At 32.0% G+C, this 22,452-nt stretch overlaps 1 protein-coding gene across 1 annotated transcript; it reads left to right on the top strand.

Annotated features, from left to right (window-relative positions):
• Positions 1-4,630: 4,630 nt before the first annotated feature.
• LOC123310966 (protein unc-13 homolog C-like) lies at positions 4,631-5,236 on the top strand. The gene has a single exon (XM_044894693.1). It carries the CDS (start codon positions 4,631-4,633, stop codon positions 5,234-5,236), a length of 606 nt encoding a protein of 201 aa, XP_044750628.1.
• The last annotated feature ends 17,216 nt before the right edge of the window (positions 5,237-22,452 follow it).

The following is a 22,452-nucleotide window of genomic DNA, read 5'->3' as shown; positions in this document are numbered from 1 at the left end:
TTCGAATATCCTCTCGAAGATACACAGCTTGCTAATTGGTCTGTAGTTCTCAATCTGATCTCTACTGCCGGATTTAAATATTGGGGTAATGGAGGCTACCTTCCATCGGTTCGGGAAAACTCCACTTTCCAGCGATTTGTTAAAAATGATTGTCAAAGGATACGATAATTGTACACTGCAAGCTTGAACAAAGCAACCAGGAATTAAATCCGGCTCTGAACCTTTCCAAACATTCAATCCTCTGAGCGCAGCCTCCACATCATCTCTTGCTAAAGTAATATGACTTAGATTACATGTACTGAATTGACTGTACCGGTCGCTATCATCATCAATTTTGCTGTTCGATTGTACATAAACACTTTCGAAGAATTTAGCAAAGAAATTACTTATTTCATGAGCTCCAGTTGCGGTTTCATCATTCAACGACATAGAGTTAGGAGAGGTGGAAAACTTATTCTTAGAAGAGACAAAATCAAAGAATTTTTTTGGATTATTCAACAAATCAGACTCAATTGAATCTTTATAGTTTTCGAAATCTTGTTTGACTGAATATTTGCATCTAGAGCGTAGAGTCCTAAATTCAAGCTGATCGGATATATTATGATATATTTTCCACTTTTTATGGAATTTCCTCTTACGTTTTATCAATTCAATAGTCTCATAGGAGAGCCATTGTTTCAGTTTAGTGTCTTGATACTACAAAATTTACACAAAATGATAGCACAACTCCACTTGGGAAAACTAAGTAATATACTAAATCAAGTACAGCCAAGCAGGTATAGAAGGATCGGGTCATAGGCAATTATAGGTATAAAAGTAATTAAGAGCATTGTATTGAGTAGTTCCTAGTATAGGAACATTGGGTCAGGGACAATTCCAGGTATCCATTTGGCTAATTAGATTCTAGGAAATTTCTATTTTGACGATTAATTACATGTTTATCTCTTTATTTGTTGTCCTTTATCAGAAAAAAATATACCATTTAACCTGTAACATGTATCTCATAAAATAGAGCTGATAGAAAAAATCTGGTGGCATTTTTGGAATCAGCACATTAAAAATATCTAAAATCAGATGTTAGATTTCCGGCACCAATTTTTTTTTTTCATTTTGTTAGCCTGTGTAATCATGCAACAGACAAATATGAAATCTAGTTATTAAAATACAATGAGTTCATTCAAAAAGAAATATAAGAACAAATATTTACTTGTAAAACAGATTCATTAGAAGGTATTGTTCTAATTTTAATACAATTCTGCCAATTGATGGAAATCAAAAGCTTCTAACGTTTTGAAAACAATCGTATTCTATTATTTCAGAAACTCCTCATATTAAATATCACAATCGAAAATAAAATATATATATATATATATATATATATATATATATATATAAATCATAACCAGAAACCCATAAATTTTTCGCCAATTTGAAAAAAAGTTATTTTTACTCCAGTAACTTCGCACTTAATCAAAGGAACAATAAGTATGGAAACTAAATAATAGTAAAGTTTTACTAGGTACCAAATACATTAAGATACGCAAGCGCATCTGTCAAGTGATTCCTCTACTAAGCGGACAATCATAGAAGAGTAGGGGTAACTCAGAAAAAGCTGGCAGGTAGAAAAAAGAAAGTTTCTCATTTTATACCGATAGTTTGAAGAGTAGAGTGCACGTCCCATTGAGATTGAACAGTTGAATTTGAAGTTGCGTGTTGTGTTGTGTGGTGCGTATCTGAAAATGGTAAGTTAAATTCAATTCAAGTTATCATAGTATTGAGAAATTAGTCTTAGAGTTTGACTAAACATTTTGATTTGAAAGTAACCAAGTGGATAAAATATATTTAGAAGGAATCTAATACATTTATTTTATAGTTATTAATTCCTAGTGGGCAGTATCGTTTCCATAGTTATAATTTTGAGTTTTGTTTTTCATAATAAGTTATCGAGAATATTGTGATATTGCTTATCTTATTCCACTTGGGTTTCTGAGTGTTAATACCGATTTATAAGATTCTTTATTCTCACTTGAAACTTTTAACAGATTTTAACCGGAAGTAATAAAAAACATGTCATTAAAAACATTGAAAAATTATGGAAAATCATATTGAATACATACCTGAAGTAAAATCGGTATTAGAAGTCAGAAACCCAAGTGGAATAAGATTAGCAATATGACAATATTCTCAAAAACTTATTATGAACGATTATTATGAGAAAAAAAACTTAAAAATAGAACTTTGGTAACGATAGTGCCTACTAGGAATCAATAACTATAAAATAAAAGTATTGGATTACTTTTACATATATTCCAGGAACTGTATTTGACATTAAATCTCTACTGCGTTTTTTTTCTAGAACTATAGATGTAGAATTTAACTAATATTTCCCATCTGATAGTGACAAAATGTTCTGGAAATATTTCGGAAATTCCCATTGATTCTAATTTTCTTCTTATGTTTTTTATTTCTAGAAATTTGAAATTTTATTGAAATATTCCGTAAATAGTATCGAACTGTTGATAGTGATAGTTTGAATGTATTGACATTTTTTGTAATGGTTCAGTTATAATCAAATTTTTGTAAATAATGATATTCTAATATTTGTTTTTGTTGCAGACGATCAAAATCTCAAGAAAGAACGGAAACATCAACCCAAAAAGTTCCATCAATTTTACAAGGTTGGTCATATCCACCCAAGAAAAAATGGAAACTGTTAAAACGGAAGATTTGCGGAAAATAGTGATTATAGGAAACTTCATAGAAAATAATGAGAGTCTGCAGAAAGGGCTGCAGAATTTGTCATGCCCACCAAGCAAGAAGAAAAAATCTTCAGGCCTTCTCGAAGAGAAATTGGAGAAGGCATTTTATATGAAAAATATTTTAGAAGGGGCTGTGCAAGGGAATAAACAAAAAAAAATAGCACATAATGAATTGGCTGAATTATGTGAGAAACGAACGAGGCAAGTCAGATTCAGGCATCATGATTTTATATATACTTCTTCTCCCCTTGCTGTGTGCGCAAATAATACTCCAAATCGCAGAAAAAAGTGAAAGAAAAAGCACCGAAAAACTAATGGTAATTGATCGAGAAGATTCAAAGGACATACACTTAAACTATTTAATACACATAAAAATATGCTGACAAACGAAGATTTTTTCGTGATATTTGGATGGTAAATATGTAAATAATACATTTGAATTATACATTAATTATTCTGTGATATTGATGGTTTTATGAATAATTTTTTTTTTAAGAACAAACGAAGCTTTTCTCGTTATATTGGAATTGTAAATATGTAAATAATATCTTTGAATTGATTGTACATATAGATTGTCCTATGATATTGATGACTTTATAAATATATTTTTCTTAAATTTATCTCTTTTTCCCACAAAATCTACATAAAATATATAACATAATATTAAAATTAATAAGATGACAATAAATCAAAGTTGAAACTTTATTTTTGATATCCATCGAGTCATGTTAAATGTCTAAACTGCATTCACATTTATTTTATCACTCGGTTAGCCATAGAAATTTGACACATTCTACTCTGTTTAGTAGAAAAATGTGGGGTTTTGACGCTTTTCAGAAGATTTCTGGTTCTAGTTCAGCGCTATCTTGAACATTCTATATAAAAGTCTCAGTAATCATGTATTTTCTACAAATAAAATGATTCGAAAATATGTGATTAACATAATTAACGTTTATACAAACTGGTTGAAGGGATTCCTTATCCAGTTATTTGCATGGAAAGTAAAGGAGATCAGTCTTTAAATATATTCATTTTTGCAATGGGTGAAATTTGCTTTAGTGACACATAAAAATACGCAGTTGCTTGAAAGGAATTAATGTTGGTTATCTTTTTTGGCCTAATGTTGAAGCCGTTGACGAACAGAAGAATCATTCTATTAAATCCGAGTATCGTCAAGAAACACAAATCTGATATTTTATTCCAAAGATTCATATTGCAAAAATTTCGCTGGAAAGTAATTTTGGCTGCAACGACATGCTTTTGGTCACATAAAATTTTGCGTTCCCTCAACCTTCCGTATTTATAACCCATTGATTTTAAAATTTTTCAAGTGATGTCTGTTCCCCTTTATATTACAAATTATTTTTTGCACAATTAAGTAGTGTGTCAATAGATACTGAAGTATTCATTTTTCAAATCATAATTCAAAATTTGATGTTTTCCAAGGCTCTGTATGATAAGAACTGAAAATGACCAGATGGAAACTGTTCAAAAGAGTTTTAGATGTAAATAGGTACATCAAAGAATTTTGTAACAAAATTTAGGAATTCCGATTAGTGATTAGTTTCAAAGGTTTGATTGATTCGGTCTTTACTTGATGGAAATTCATTTTGAATTAGATGAAATTAAACGACAACTTCCACAAAATATTTTAATAATTTACAACTATTGTTTCGCTTACAGTGAAGCTTCATCAGGTTTTTACAAAAATAATAATATTTTCAAAGTACCCAATAATGTTCCTCCATATTCACCGTCCAGATGCGCAACGTATGAGACGTGCCTTCGTATCGCTCCCTATAAACTGAATATACAAAATAAGAAATAATTGTTTTAATTAAGCATACCATCAAGATTTTGTGAAATTCAGTATGCCTCCAAAAACAACAGGTGACATTAAAAATGCTATAAAAGATTCGCTTCGAGAACTGCTCTGCGATGAAGAATTCATTGGTAATTTACTAGCCAAGGTCGAGGAAAAACTAGCTACCTTCCAAAAAACTGTTGATAAACATACCGATGCGATAAGGATTCTTGAAGAGAAAATGGACAAAGTTCAGCAGAACGAGAAGGTAAACAATATATGTGTTTACAACTTGCCGGAAGAACAGGATCGAGATACAAGGGAAATTTTTATCCAACTTTGTAAGGATAAAATGAACATCAAAATACCTCAAGAAAACATCGCTACATGCTACAGGGTCGGCAAGGTCAGTGAGAAACCACGGCCAGTGATCATAAAATTTCAGCAATATGCAGCGAAAAAATTAGTTTTGAAGAATGTTTATAAATTGAAAGGAACAAAGGTGGGCATTGCGGAAGATTTGACGAAGAATCGTCTAATACTATACCGTTCGGCACAGGAATTGACTTACAAACAAAGTGTTTTCACTAGATATGGAAATATTTATGTGAAGATAAACGAGAAAGTCCACAAGATACCTGATGTTAAATCAATGAAAAACTTGATTGAATGAGTTAGGTTTTGAATGTTTTGATTTTGTTTTTCCCATAATCTTTTTAAATTGTAGTTCAGTATCTATTAAAGATAAATAATTTGGAGTGATGCGGCGACGCTGCCGACGTACTTTTCAGTAAAATTTCTGCTTTTTTGGATTTTAGTGATGAGCTTGGAGAGTACAGTGGGCTGGACGCGAGAGAGATTGATGATTTGGTAGAGGTACGTACGATTTTTGAAGGTCCAAATAGGTTGAACATTGTTCATTTGAATATTCGTAGTCTCCATAAGAATTTTGACGAACTGTTGGTATATTTGCACGCGATGAATCTTGATGAGATAGATGTATTGGTTTTGTCCGAAACTTTTCAACTTAATAACGTGGATATATTTCGATTGCCTGATTTCGATATATTGTACAACAATTCTAAGTTCAATAGAAATGACGGCTGTATAATTTATATTAGAAAGTCCTTTAATGCTTCATCAAATGTGATTGAATTAACTGAAATAAATGTAATCAGATGTGCGTTTACAGTGAATAATGAACGTTTTGGAATTACTGGTGTTTATAGACCGCCACCTACAAGGTTGGATGGCTTTCTGCATGAGATGGAAAATATGTTGTTAAATTACGGGTTGAACAGTGAAGTTGAAATAATGGTTGGAGATTATAATATAGATATATTAGATGAGACAGAGCTCTCTGTTGCAAATTACTTGAATATTATGGCAGTCAATGGTTTTATTCAATGTATAAACAAACCTACAAGGGTGACCGCTAGTTCTTCCACATGTATCGACCACATTTTCGTTAAAAATTTAGACAAAATCAAACACCAGATGATATCGGCGGTGATTCAAAGTTCGCTAACTGACCATTATTTTACTATTTTGAGTATCAATTTACCGGGTAGCGCGCGCTCAATTCCTAACAAGCAGGTTAAGTTAAATAAAATACTATGTTAATTTGAAAAGAGAATTAGAAAATGAAAACTGGAACGAAATTCTAGAAAATAATACCGATGTTGAAGTGGCATATACATTTTTTATAGAAAATCTGAGAAAATATATTGATAGGAACACAGAGACCATTGTTATATCGAGCAAAAACCATAAGAGAAAACCATGGATTACTGAGGGAATTTTAAACTCAATAAAACACAGAGATGCAATGAAGAAAAGACTTATTCGTAACTCCTCGAATGACGCTTCAGAAATTCTTGAATACAAACGTTTTAGAAATCTCTTGAATAAGGTTATAAAGTCAGCAAAAAATGAATATTATAAATATAGAATTATTGAGTCAAAAAATAACTATAAACAAATCTGGAATTTGATTAATGATGCAACTAACTCACCAGAAAAGGAAAAAATTCGAAATTTCAATTTGAAAGTAAATCACTCCCACATAACAGATGAAAGAGAGGTAAGTAATGAATTCAATGACTTCTTTATCAACATAGGTAAGACAATACAATCTGGTTTAATGGGGAATTCGGGCATTCAGTATAGAAAAAAAAAGGAAGATGAACTCGTTCTTTTTGAGTCCGGTTACTCGCAATGAATTGATTATACACATCAATACGTTGAAAAATCACTCGGCCCCCGGAAAAGACGGAATTACATCAATAATGATTAAAAACATCCATAACAGCATTTTAGAACCTCTGCTTCATATAATAAATTTATCTTTTGCTACCTCAACAATTCAATCTGGCTGGAAGACATCACTTGTCACCCCTGTATTCAAATCGGGAAGTAAATGTGAGTTGAATAACTATCGTCCAATATCAGTCATCTCTTGCTTCGCGAAAGTTTTCGAAAAATGCTTAAAAGAAAAAATCACGAATTTTCTGGAAAGCAACCACTTACTTTATAACAAACAGTTTGGTTTCCGAAAGGGTAAAAATACCGAGGATGCGATATTAGAACTTGTAAGTGAAATACATTCCAATTTAAGAAATGAGAAAAAAAATCTGGCAGTATTCCTTGATCTAACTAAGGCTTTCGATACAGTCTCACATGAGTTGCTTTTCGACAGACTTGAGGAAGTAGGAATAAGGGGAGGGCCACTGAATTTACTAATTAACTATTTATCAGAAAGAAGTCAGTGTGTTAAAATTAATGATGTAATTAGTGAAATGCAGATAATAAATACAGGTGTGCCTCAAGGTACAGTTCTGGGCCCCCTCCCCTTTCTTATCTATATAAATAACATAGGTGAAATCTTCGAAGAATGTCGTGTTATATCGTATGCTGATGACACAGCTCTGTTGTTTTCGGGTAATTCTTGGGACGAGGTGTATGAGCGGGCGGAGAGGGGTGTCAGTGCAGTCTACACGTGGTTAAGTGATGGCCTCCTGGCCTTAAACTTTACCAAGACCTTTTTTATGACTTTCAGTGCTACAATGGCTGATCAGCCATCACAAACCATAATAAAAATTCATAATTTTTTTTGTACACACAGCACATGCAATTGCCCACAAATCAAAAGAGTAGACAAAATGAAATATCTAGGTATATTTCTTGATCAAAATCTCAGATGGGACGAACACCTTGCCTTTTTGAATAAAAAAATCAGAAATATTTTTTATAAATTCTATCAATTGCGCGAAATATTGAATAATGAAATGCTCAAAATCGTGTATTATTCATTGGTCGAATCAAATTTGAGATATTGCATTGCCGTGTGGGGGGGAGCCTACAATAATGTTTTTAAAAGAGTAATGACCTGCCAAAACTTAATATTGAAAATCATATGCAGAAAACCGTTCAACTACCCTTCGATCAACCTTTATGAGAACTGTAATATACTGAGAGTAAGAAATTTATATGTGCACGTCGTTTTGGATTACATAACTAAAGGTCAAAGCCTATATGTAAATCGATTTTACAACACGAGACATGCTTGTCAAAAAAACTTGCCGGTGCCTTTAATGCCATCTGATCTATGTCAGAGATTTTTGACTTATTTGGGTCCTAAATTATTTAATAAACTACCAAGTGAGATAAAGAATCGGTATGACTCAAAAGAATTCAAAATCATAACCAAAAAGTTTTTACTTCAGAACCAGGAATACTTCAGCGATTTCTTTTGATTTTTGTTGTTAAGATTGTACTGTTTTTGCTCGCCCGCTGTGCTCTCTTCGCTCTCATTGTTGCTTCATTTTTTATTCTTCATTTTGCGTTCATGGGTGGAGGTTTTTAGGGAACTTCATATCAGCACACAAGATTAGCATCTTAGGCTGGTTGAATTCCTTCATTTTACAGAGTGGAAAAGAAAAAATAATGTCTGTTATTGAGTAGTTTGTTAGTAGTAAGTATAACTGCCTGTAAAACTATTTGATTTATTTAACTTGTTAATAAAGTTTGATTTGATTTGATTTGATATAACCAGAGTACCTGCGTAAGTAATGAAAGTTTAGTGAATACTGGAAGTTATTCATTCAAATGCGTTATCAACACCATTAAGGGAATGATGCATTCCTCAAGGTGGATATAGGTACTTGTTGTCCAAGGAATTCAGGCATAATCAACATTAATACCCAGTTGAATGAAAGAAAAAACTTAAAACCAATACTAAATACATTGACTGTCTCCTTTTTCCCCACAAAAATCTCTCAGAAAGAGACTATCATTTCATTTGGCTTGAACCTAAATGCCTGTAGGCAATATTTCAAAAATTAATGCTAAATTTATCCATTCAAGAAAATGGTTCACCTGAATTATGTTGATAAAAATATCTGTTATAAGTATGAATTAACTTTGAGTGGATGCTACAATATTCATTAAATAATTAATCCCAAAAAGTTTCAAATATTCTGACCTCATCCATAATCATAACACAGGCCAACACACATTTTGGTGCCTGCGATTTTTTAACTATTCCTGAGTAATTTTTGGATGCAGAATGTGAAAAAGTTCTCAGATTTTGTCTATCAGATCTAGTTTTTGAGATTTTCTGAGAAAATTGTGTATATAATTTACGTTATAACTGTTATTATATATAATATTACTATTGACAGTTAAAAAAAACAAAGACACATGGATTTAAGTATTTATTGCAAAAACTTAATTGTCTTTTAATCTGGATGCAAGTAATTCAGGGGATTCCTTTGAGAGATTCAGGTCTCTTATAAGATCGTTTAGTTCTTCTTGATTGAAACACTGCGGAGTTGCTAAATCTGCTTCAAAATCGCTGTCGTTTTCTGATTGAATTCTTTTAACTTCGTCAGACGTTGATGTTTCTGTATCATCTTCTGTCAGTTCGGGTAGACTGCTAAATGATGGAACGGGTATTTCTTCCGAATGCACTACAGGCCTTCTTGCAGAATCTAGATCAGGATATGTCCATTTGTGTCTATTGTTTCTATTTATGCCTTTAATATTAACGAGACAAAAAAAGCAGTCGTCATGATGGTTTCGCGGTTCTCTCCAAACCATTGGTACACCAAACTTTAGGCACTTCCTTTTTCCAGTTGTCCACTGTCGCAAATGTTCAACACATGTTTTACATATGAAATGTGGGGCCCAAGATTTATCTTGATCTCCTAAATGCACGCCAAAATAGGCAAGATAAGCTCTTTTCACAAAGTCAGAAATCGTTTTTTTGCTCTCTTTCAAAGTGTATTCACCACACACATAACAAAAAACATCGGGATGATTTACACAGGTACGTCTGCTTGTGGATGCCATTGTTTATTGTTTATTGTTTATTGTTTATTGTTGTTAATCAGGACACATACAGGTAATTAAATACCCAAAAAATGGTCACGATTTAGATTAAAAAAAATATAGAAGTACCTTAAAAAAAAGCAAAAATCACCACAACAGTATACATCATCCATGTGGGCCGAAAGTCAGAATACCGCGATCAATGGTAAGATGTGATAAAATAACTCTTTAGCCTTGACTTGACAGAAATTGTGCTGAGAAAAAATGGGTCAATTACTTCTTTAAAGCTGTTACATTGACTGAGCATTCTATGAACAGGAGAGTTCATAGCGCTATTGGTTTGTCTCTTCGGTATGTGAAAGATGTCAAATTGCCTAATCCTCCTTATTGGAGCGTAAATATTCAGTCTGGAGGTGATGAAGATACTTTCCAGTTCCCCATTTATCAATTTCCGAAGAAATATGATGTCACCAATACATCAGCGATCCTGAAGTCTGATCATATTGAAATATCGCAATCTTCTATTGTAATTTTCAGGATCCCCCCGACTCAAATTCATATTACACTTAAATCCTAAAAATCTCAAGAATCTACGTTGAACCTTTTCAAGACGATTAATATACACCAAATAACATGGATTCCATACAATAGATGCGAAGTTCAATTTATTGAAAACATAAGCAAAATAGATTATTGCTCTGCAGTTAGAGAAGCATCTACTCTGCCTCAGTATAAATCCTAGCATTCTATTGCATGAAGTGACAACACAATCAACATGTATATCAAATTTCAACTTTGAGTCAAATGTTACTCCCAGATCCCTCACGTGTGATGACCGCTTCAAGATGACATCATGCAACATGTACTGATATGAAAAGATATTTAAATTCCTAGTATAGGAAATTACCTGACATTTTGCTAGGTTCAAGTAGAGACCCCCTGTCTCACAAAAACGCATGAAAGCATTTAAATCATCCTGCAGAAACCGGCAATCGTGCTCACCTCCGATTCGGAAGAATATTTTTAGATCGTCAGCAAAAAGTAAGATTTGACAGGTTTTAAAACAGTTTATTATGTTATTAATGTAAATAACGAAAAGTAGGGGACCTAATTGGGAACCCTGAGGAACACCAGAAGTTGACATGAAATACCTGGATTTAAAACCTTCTATAAAAACGTACTGTAACTGATTAAGTAAATATGATTCAAACCATCGAAGAAGCGAGCCGCAAACCCCAACCGCCAGCGGTCTGGAAAACAATTTTTGAGTACTTATCCTATCAAAGGCTTTGCTGAAATCAGTATATATGCAGTCCACCTGAATTCCACAATCAAGGTTCTCCTGCAAATACTCAACGAAAGATACCAAATTTGTTTCTATTGAGCGACCCTTAACAAAACCGTGCTGTTCAGGAATGATCTGAGTTTTTACCAAATGAAACAAATGTGGATAAATCAATGTTTCGAATATCCTCTCGAAGATACACAGCTTGCTAATTGGTCTGTAGTTCTCAATCTGATCTCTACTGCCGGATTTAAATATGGGGGTAATGGAGGCTACCTTCCATCGGTTCGGAAAAACTCCACTTTCCAGCGATTTGTTAAAAATGATTGTCAAAGGATACGATAATTGTACACTGCAAGCTTGAACAAAGCAACCAGGAATTAAATCCGGCTCTGAACCTTTCCGAACATTCAATCCTCTGAGCGCAGCCTCCACATCATCTCTTGCTAAAGTATTATGACTTAGATTACATGTACTGAATTGACTGTACCGGTCGCTATCATCATCAATTTTGCTGTTCGATTGTACATAAACACTTTCGAAGAATTTAGCAAAGAGATTACTTATTTCATGAGCTCCAGTTGCGGTTTCATCATTCAACGACATAGAGTTAGGATAGGTGGAAAACTTATTCTTAGAAGAGACAAAATCAAAGAATTTTTTTGGATTATTCAACAAATCAGACTCAATTGAATCTTTATAGTTTTCGAAATCTTGTTTGACTGAATATTTGCATCTAGAGCGTAGAGTCCTAAATTCAAGCTGATCGGATATATTATGATATATTTTCCACTTTTTATGGAATTTCCTCTTACGTTTTATCAATTCAATAGTCTCATAGGAGAGCCATTGTTTCAGTTTAGTGTCTTGATACTACAAAACGACCAAAATTTACACAAAATGATAGCACAACTTCACTTGGGAAAACTAAGTAATATACTAAATCAAGTACAGCCAAGCAGGTATAGAAGGATCGGGTCATAGGCAATTACAGGTATAAAAGTAATTAAGAGCATTGTATTGAGTAGTTCCTAGTATAGGAACATTGGGTCAGGGACAATTCCAGGTATCCATTTGGCTAATTAGATTCTGGGAAATTTCTATTTTGACGATTAAGTACATGTTTATCTCTTTATTTGTTGTCCTTTATCAGAAAAAAATATACCATTTAACCTGTAACGTGTATCTCATTAAATAGAGCTGATAGAAAAATCAGGTGGCATTTTTGGAATCAGCACATTAAAAATATCTAAAATCAGATGTTAGATTTCCGGCACCAAATTTTTTGTTTTCATTTTGTTAGCCTGTGTAATCATGCAACAGACAAATATGAAATCTAGTTATTAAAATACAATGAGTTCATTCAAAAAGAAATATAAGAACAAATATTTACTTGTAAAACAGATTCATTAGAAGGTATTGTTCTAATTTTAATACAATTTTGCCAATTGATGGAAATCAAAAGCTTCTAACGTTTTGAAAACAATCGTATTCTATTATTTCAGAAACTCCTCATATTAAATATCACAATCGAAAATAAAAAAATATATATATATATATATATATATATATAAATCATAACCAGAAACCCATAAATTTTTCGCCAATTTGAAAAAAAGTTATTTTTACTCCAGTAACTTCGCACTTAATCGAAGGAACAATAAGTATGGAAACTAAATAATAGTAAAGTTTTACTAGGTACCAAATACATTAAGATACGCAAGCGCATCTGTCAAGTGATTCCTCTACTAAGCGGACAATCATAGAAGAGTAGGGGTAACTCAGAAAAAGCTGGCAGGTAGAAAAAAGAAAGTTTCTCATTTTATACCGATAGTTTGAAGAGTAGAGTGCACGTCCCATTGAGATTGAACAGTTGAATTTGAAGTTGCGTGTTGTGTTGTGTGGTGCGTATCTGAAAATGGTAAGTTAAAAACAATTCAAGTTATCATAGTATTGAGTAATTAGTCTTAGAGTTTGACTGAACATTTTGATTTGAAAGTAACCAAGTGGATAAAATATATTTAGAAGGAATCTAATACATTTATTTCATAGTTATTAATTCCTAGTGGGCAGTATCGTTTCCATAGTTATAATTTTGAGTTTTGTTTTTCATAATAAGTTATCGAGAATATTGTCATATTGCTTATCTTATTCCACTTAGGTTTCTGAGTTTTAATACCGATTTATAAGATTCTTTATTCTCACTTGAAACTTTTAACAGATTTTAACCTGAAGTAATAAAAAACATGTCATTAAAAACATTGAAAAATTATGGAAAATCATATTGAATACATACCTGAAGTAAAATCGGTTTTAGAAGTCAGAAACCCAAGTGGAATAAGATTAGCAATATGACAATATTCTCAAAAACTTATTATGAACGATTATTATGAGAAACAAAACTTAAAAATAGAACTTTGGTAACGATAGTGCCTACTAGGAATCAATAACTATAAAATAAAAGTATTGGATTACTTTTACATATATTCCAGGAACTGTATTTGACATTAAATCTCTACTGCGTTTTTTTTCTAGAACTATAGATGTAGAATTCAACTAATATTTCCCATCTGATAGTGACAAAATGTTCTAGAAATATTTCGGAAATTCCCATTGATTCTAATTTTCTTCTTATGTTTTTTATTTCTAGAAATTTGAAATTTTATTGAAATATTCCGTAAATAGTATCGAACTGTTGATAGTGATAGTTCGAATATATTGACATTTTTTGTAATGGTTCAGTTATAATCAAATTTTTGTAAATAATGATATTCTAATATTTGTTTTTGTTGCAGACGATCAAAATCTCAAGAAAGAACGGAAACATCAACCCAAAAAGTTCCATCAATTTTACAAGGTTGATCATATCCACCCAAGAAAAAATGGAAACTGTGAAAACGGAAGATTTGCGGAAAATAGTGATTATAGGAAACTTCATAGAAAATAATGAGAGTCTGCAGAAAGGGCTGCAGAATTTGTCAAGCCCACCAAGCAAGAAGAAAAAATCTTCAGGCCTTCTCGAAGAGAAATTGGAGAAGGCATTTTATATGAAAAATATTTTAGAAGGGGCTGTGCAAGGGAATAAACAAAAAGAAATAGCACATAATGAATTGGCTGAATTATGTGGGAAACGAACGAGGCAAGTCAGATTCAGGCATCATGATTTTATATATACTACTTCTCCCCTTGCTGTGTGCGCAAATAATACTCCAAATCGCAGAAAAAAGGGGAAGAAAAAGCACCGAAAAACTAATGGTAATTGATCGAGAAGATTCAAAGGACATACACTTAAACTATTTAATACACATAAAAATATGCTGACAAACGAAGATTTTTTCGTGATATTTGGATGGTAAATATGTAAATAATACATTCGAATTATACTTTAATTATTCTGTGATATTGATGGTTTCATGAATAATTTTTTTTTAAGAACAAACGAAGATTTTCTCGTTATATTGGAATTGTAAATATGTAAATAATATATTTGAATTGATTGTACATATAGATTGTGCTATGATATTGATGACTTTATAAATATATTTTTCTTAAATATATCTCTTTTTCTCACAAAATCTACATAAAATATATAACATAATATTAAAATTACTAAGATGACAATAAATCATAGTTGAAACTTTATTTTTGATATTCATCGAGTCATTTTAAATGTCTATACTGCAATCCCATTTATTTTATCACTCGGTTGGCCATAGAAATTTGACACATTCTACTCTGTTTAGTAGAAAAATGTGGGGTTTTGACGCTTTTCAGAAGATTTCTGGTTCTAGTTCAGCGCTATCTTGAAGATTCTATATAAAAGTCTCAGTAATCATGTATTTTCTACAAAAAAAAATAATTCGAAAATATGTGATTTACATAATTAACGTTTATACGAACTGGTTGAAGGGAATGCTTATGCAGTTATTTGCATGGAAAGTACAAGAGATCAGTCTTTAAATATATTCATTTTTGCAATGGGTGAAATTTGCTTTAGTGACACATAATAATATGCAGTTGCTTGAGAGGAATTAATGTTGGTTATCTTTTTTGGCCTAATGTTGAAGCCGTTGACGAACAGAAGAATCATTCTATTAAATCCGAGTATCGTCAAGAAACACAAATCTGATATTTCATTCCAAAGATTCATATTGAAAAATTTCGCTAGAAAGTAATTTTGGCTGCAACGACATGCTTTTGGTCACATAAAATTTCGCGTTCCCTCAACCTTTCGTATTTATAACCCATTGATTTTAAAATTTTTTAAGGGATGTCGGTTCCCCTTTATATTACAAATTATTTTTTGCACAATTAAGTAGTGTGTCAATAGATACTGAAGTATTAATTTTTCACATCATAATTCAAAATTTGATGTTTTCCAAGGCTCTGTATGATAATAAATTAAAATGACCAGATGGAAACTGTTCAGAAGAGTTTTAGATGTAAATAGGTACTTCAAAGAATTTTGTAACAAAATTTAGGAATTCCGGTTAGTGATTAGTTTCAAAGGTTTGATTGATTTGGTCTTTACTTGATGGAAATTCATTTTGAATAAGATGAAATTAAACGACATCTTCCACAAAATATTTTAATAATTTTACAACAATTGTTTCGCTTACAGTGAAGCTTCATCAGGTTTTTACAAAAATAATAATATTTTCAAAGTACCCAATAATGTACCTCCATATAACCAGAGTAGCTGCGTAAGTAATGAAAGTTTAGTGAATACTGGAAGTTATTCATTCAAATGCGTTATCAACACCATTAAGGGAATGATGCATACCTGAAGGTGGATATAGGTACTTGTTGTCCAAGGAATTCAGGCATAATGCATAATCAACATTAATACCCAGTTGAATGAAAAAAAAACTTAAAACCAATACTAAAAACATTGACTGTCTCCTTTTTCCCCACAAAAATTTCTCAGAAAGAGACTATCATTTCATTTGGTTTGAACCTAAATGCCTGTAGGCAATATTTCAAAAATTAATGCTAAATTTATCCATTCAAGAAAATGGTTCACCTGAATTATGTTGATATAAATATCTGTTATAAGTATGAATTAACTTAGAGTGGATGCTACAATATTCATTAAATAATTAATCCCAAAAAGTTTCAAATATTCTAACCTCATCCATTGTTAAGAATTTACTGAAATTTTATTATTTTCATTTCGATTTGGCAACATGTCATTCCGGTGTCTGCGTACACCTCATCAAGATATGGGAGACATGTGTGCACATTATTATTCTGAAAATTCAATTCGATTCAATTCATTCCTGAGAGAGATTCATAGCGATATATAATAAACTATAAAACAAATCAGCAATTTTATTCAATACAGTCCACTAGAATCAATCTTGAAAATTAAGAACCAGCAACCTAAAAATCAAACATAAGATTTTGGTCCTTCGGGCCGGATATTCAATTCCATTAATATCAAGAAAGAAGCTTAGTGCTCTGCAATTATTGGCTGTACCCAAACTACCACGAACTACCATCTTCAAGATCTTCAAGACTATTCTTCAACTCCGATTATTTCCATTGATCTGCAGCCCAAAGAGGAGTCATAAATCAAGAACAAAACTGCAGATGCTGTTGTCCAGATATTCGGAAAATACGAAGAAGATCTCGGAACCACAGGGTGACTATTAACAATTTGACCATTATTTCCTAATTTCCTGCCATTTTGGTTTATTTGGATCATTCGATATTTTTTTCTAGATTTGATTTATCAATTTAGATTTATCACTCTTCATTACATTAATTATCAATTACGTAATCATAAATTATTAACAAAATGTCCGAATCAGAAATGAAAGTTTTGATTCGCAAACGGGGTACTATTAAACAAACACTCACTATATTGGAGAAATTTATAACAACTATTAAAAATTCGACTTCAAATAAGCTCATATCTATTACTAAGGTTGATTTAAGATATAAAGATAGTTCATGTCTTATGTCGGAATTTGATGCTGTTCAATCGATGATAGAATCTATGTGCACAGATGAACAGTTACAGTCGCATTTTTTAGATCGAGAAGATTTTCAAGAAAGATATTATGCTACTCAGGACTTTTTTATGCAGTATTTACAAACTAAATTGCGTCGATCTTACAGTACATCAGCTTTATCTCATCAACCTATCAATTCAGATCCTCTACTGAATGTTTTAGTTCCTAAGGTTAAATTACGTACTTTTTCTGGCGAGTTTAAACACTGGATTAATTTCAAGAATAATTTTGAATCTACTGTTTCATCAAGTCAGAATTTGACTGAAAATCAAAAATATCAGTTGTTGAAGGCTTCATTAGAAGGATATGCTTCTAGATATGTAGAAGGTGTAGACAGTTCGGTTAGACCTTTTGAACTTGCATGGGAATTACTATGCGAACGATTCGATAAAAAACAATTTTTAGTTGATAGCCATTTCAAATCACTTTTGAATATAAAAACCTTGCATAAGGAAAATTATTTTGAATTCCGAAAAATTCTCGATGAAATCTGTATGCATTTAACAGCTCTAGATGCATTAAATTTATCAAAGGAAGATCTTTGACTCGTTTATCATTCACGTGTTGGCCAATAAATTAGATAAAAATACTTTTCGTGAATGGAAAGAATTAAAATACGAAAGTGATATGCCAACCTTAGATGAGTTTACTAATTTCTTAAAGAATAAATCTGATGTTTTACAATGCTTAAACGATTCCCTCGATTTAAGAGATAACAATAGTCGACCGAAACCCGATTCTTCTTCTCGTAAAAATAATAATTCACATATGTTCTGCTCGGCGAACAACAAAGTTTTTTGTAACTATTGTAAAAAGGAAAATCATACGATTTATAAATGTTCCGAATTCCTAGCGTTACCTGTCGATATTCGAATTCAGAAGGTCAAGGCCTTAAATTTATGCGAAAATTGTCTACGTACGGGACATACAAAGATGCAATGTAAACTTGTTCCATGTACTAATTGTAAGAATAAGAAACACAATACTTTGTTACATCTTAATATTAATAATAATATTCCTTCATCATCTTTCCACGTAAACACTATGATAAATGCAGATGCTAATTTAATTGCATCACCTAATCAGGTTCTTCTATCTACAATTACTTGTAATGACTTAGATGACAATGGTAAGTTCACAACTCTGAGAGCATTATTAGATTGTGGTGCACAAACAAATTTAATAACCGAAAATTGCGTTAAAAAACTCAATATTCCTTTATCATCTACTAATCATAAAATTATTGGAATCAATCAAATAAGTTCACAATTAAGTAAAAAATGTACAATTCGTATTCATTCCAAATTCGCTGAATACAATTCGACTATTTCGTGTTTCGTTGTTCCTGCTATCGCTACTTTGACACCTTCTTTCTAAATCGACTGAGGACTGGCCATGGTCGGTGTAATAGCATGCTCTTTAGGTGGAATGCTGTTGATAGTCCAAGATGTGAGTGTGGTGCAGAAGAAGAAACTATAGACCACTTGGTGAACAGTTGTGGAATATATCGTTTTCAGGGTGGTTTCGAAGCTATTCATTCGGTTACCGATTCTTTTTTGAGTTGGGTTACTAATTTCAAAATTATTTAATGAGTAATATAAAATGCAACACACCCCTCTCGTTTTTTCTTTCTTTTTTGTTTTCAGATTATTCTTCGTCAACCATCATAGTACAAAGAATGGGAGGAAGTTTTTGGATTTTGGCATATGAAGAAGATGTCCTTCAATTTCAATTATTTTCAGCTTATTCTTTACACAAATACATCATCATTACACTTATACGGGCAAACAGAGAGTTTTTCTGAGGTTTTTATCTCTGTTTTTTTCATGTATCATACGAAGATATGTATGGTACCCCGTTGACATTTTTCCTCTGCTTACACTGAGATCTGGAACGTGGAACAGGTTTTTAGGATCTGTTTCTTGTTCCATTTCTTTACACCCGCTTCATTGTTATTTTCAGATTGTAAAAGTTTGTAACACTCTTTTTCAAAAGAATATATATATATTTTAAAAATGAATTTACCAGCCCATGTTCATTTATCCGATCCAAGAGTTGAAACACCCGCTGAAATAGATTTACTATTAGGTGCTAATGTTTTCTGGGAATTACTCGAAGATGGGAAAATTTCGCTTGGTAAAAATATGCCTACATTACATAATACGAAATTTGGTTGGATAGTTACAGGTATCATACCTGATACTAACAATTATTTGTGCAATTTTTCCAAAGTATATATTCCAGAGGATGAACAGTTAAGAAAGTTCTGGGAATTAGAAGATATTTCAAATAAGAAACTACTTATGACTTATGACGACGAACAATGCGAAGAACTATTCAAAAAACATACCACAAGAAATAGTGATGGTCAATTCATTGTCAGATATCCTTTAAAGCACTCTCCACAATTGTTAGGTGATTCAAAACAAAATGCCATTAACCGATTCAAGTTATTAGAAAAAAAGTTTAGTAACAACACTTTTAAAAATTTATAGTTTGATTTCATTCATGAATATATACGATTAGGTCATATGAGTGAAGTAACAAATCCTTCAAATTCTATACAATATTATCTTCCCCATCATGGCATTTTGAAAGCCGAAAGTATCACTACGAAATTGAGGACGGTTTTTGATGGTAGTTCTAAAAGCTCCTCTGGATGGTCTCTTAACGATTTACAGTATATCGGTCCAAGAGTTCAGAATGAAATAGTAGATATTTTGATGAGATTTAGAATTTTTCAGTACGTTGTGTCTGCAGATATTTGTCAAATGTTTAGGCAAATTCTCATGCATAATGAACATAGACCTTTACAACAAATAATTTGGAGAGAAAATGTTAACGAAGAATTTTCTATTTTTCAATTAAATACAGTCACCTATGGTACTAGGTCAGCTCCATATTTAGCAATCAAATGTCTGAAATATTTGGCTGAAATGAATCTGACTGAATACCCAATTGCTTGTGAGACTATTTTGAATGATTTTTTTGTCGATGATCTGCTTACTGGATCTAACGATAAAGAGGAACTTAAACAAAGATGTAAGGATATTTACAATATACTGGATTCTGCAAAATTTACGCTTAGGAAATGGGTCTCAAATGACTCAGATATAATTTCACAATTTGAAGAAATACAAATTTCAAATGCCGTGCTTGATTTAGGAGACCAATCAAGCTGTAAAACACTCGGTATTCAATGGACCGTCAAAACCGATTCATTAACCTTCAAAATTAAACAACTTTCGATACCATCAATTTTGTCCAAAAGATATATACTATCAGTTACTGCACAAATCTATAATCCTTCAGGACTTATAAGTCCAGTTACAATTCTGAGTAAAATACTAATTCAAAACTTGTGGTCATACATATTTCGTGGGACAGCGAAGTTCCTAAAAAACTGAAATCATTTTGGCTCAATTTTCAAGTTAGCTTAGAAACCTTGAATTCCCTATCTATTCCAAGAAGTGCAATTCCTATTACTCAAAAGTTAACTGATATTCATTGTTTTTGCGATGCTTCAAAGGACGCATACGCAAGTTGTATTTATGTTCGAAGTTCAGATGCCTTTCAAAATTTTAATGTTCGATTGTTTTGTGCCAAAACGAAGGTAGCACCTCTAAAATCTATCACTATTCCAAAACTTGAATTGTGCGCTTGCCTGTTAGGTGCAGAGTTGATGAAAAAAGTATCAAGTGCAATTGGTGTAACAACCCAGGTGACCAGTAACATATCTGTTATGTTTTCTCGGGAGATCGAATGGGGAACTTTGTTATGTGTTAGTTTTCTGTAACCATTACGTGTCTGATCTGATAATTGGGATGTACCTGTGCTGTATTTAAATTATATCCACATTTTGTAAATTTCATGTACCCGCTCCAAGATATTCACGTAACATATTTGTAACATTGTTCTTTATTTGCCATGTATCATTTTGAGATCATCGACAGAGCATGACACCATAAGCGTTTTAACTACCGTCGAGGGCGCTGTAAAACGTAAACAAATATGGAGGATTGTGAGAAATGCTATTGATACTGCTGTCGTTTCGATACTTATTTATTTATTTTTTAGACGTTTTGTCAGTTGAATAGTGGATTACTGAAAGTGAAGTGCAGATAGAATAACTATCTTATAGTGTGTTTTATTACAATACCCTTATGATGAAGTGCAGATATTGAACGTTTGATAAGTTATTTGTGTGTCATAATGATTTTCCAGTGAAATGGTGAATTACTGAAAAGAAAGTGCTATGGATATAGAACTGTAGGTCAATAAATCATTTCTCGTATTTTCATAGCAGTCCTATAAAACATAATAGGCTATAGTTCCATTATATTCAGCATATAAAAATTATATTTGAATGAATAATGTCCTGTTTGATATAAATTTCGATATAGGTTATTTTCTCACGTGTTGCATGTACCTCATATGTAAAAATAAATGAATAAATCATATACCTATATTGAAAATTTTTTCTTCAGAAAGATATGAAATATGCATATAGTATTCTTATCATTTTCATAACGCATAACATGGACAAAATTCTTCTAAAAACTTTTTGACCTAAGCCAAAAGATTAATGAACTGTTGATTATTCTTTTTATGGAATGCAGGAAAGTGCAAAGACCAGGAAGACATGTCCTAATCTTTCTTGGAGAACAATAATCATGAACCCAGCAGTTTGCATGATGTAATTTATTCTTTCTAGTTCTATTAACGTGTGCACTAATTTTGTAATCTGAAGTTTATGAAAATATATTGTTTTTGAACATTAGTTTCATTCGTTCACATACCTCACCGAACTGATGTGAGATGTTTTTGAATTTTATTTTCAAAAATGATTGCTGAACACTCACTATTTGAAAAATCAAAATTCGAGTTCCTTATTATTGCAATAGTTTATATTAATTTCCATAATTTTTCATATTTTTGTTGAAAGCGTTCTTAATAACAAATGAAACATAATAAACATAACACATGAAGGTAATATATATAGATCTCCCATGAAACAAATATTTGCATGATCCATGTTTGAACTATTTATGCTCCTTTCAGAAAGGAGATGTGTTCCTTGTTTGAGGCGGACATAGGAGCATAGCTGCTACATAAGCGTTCTGTATTTGTACTCTTATTGTGATATATCTGTTATAAAACAAGGAGCGCGGGATACATTTCTGCTTCATAACTGTTATGAGATATGGTCACCTGGGAATCCCTATTTTTATGTGGTCAGATTCGAAAGTTGCCTTA

The sequence above is a fragment of the Coccinella septempunctata genome, chromosome 4 (assembly GCF_907165205.1).
Source record: "Coccinella septempunctata chromosome 4, icCocSept1.1, whole genome shotgun sequence".
NCBI classification, from domain to species: domain Eukaryota; kingdom Metazoa; phylum Arthropoda; class Insecta; order Coleoptera; family Coccinellidae; genus Coccinella; species Coccinella septempunctata.
Note: the sequence above shows the minus strand (reverse complement) of the source record. Positions and strands in the feature narration are given on the sequence as shown.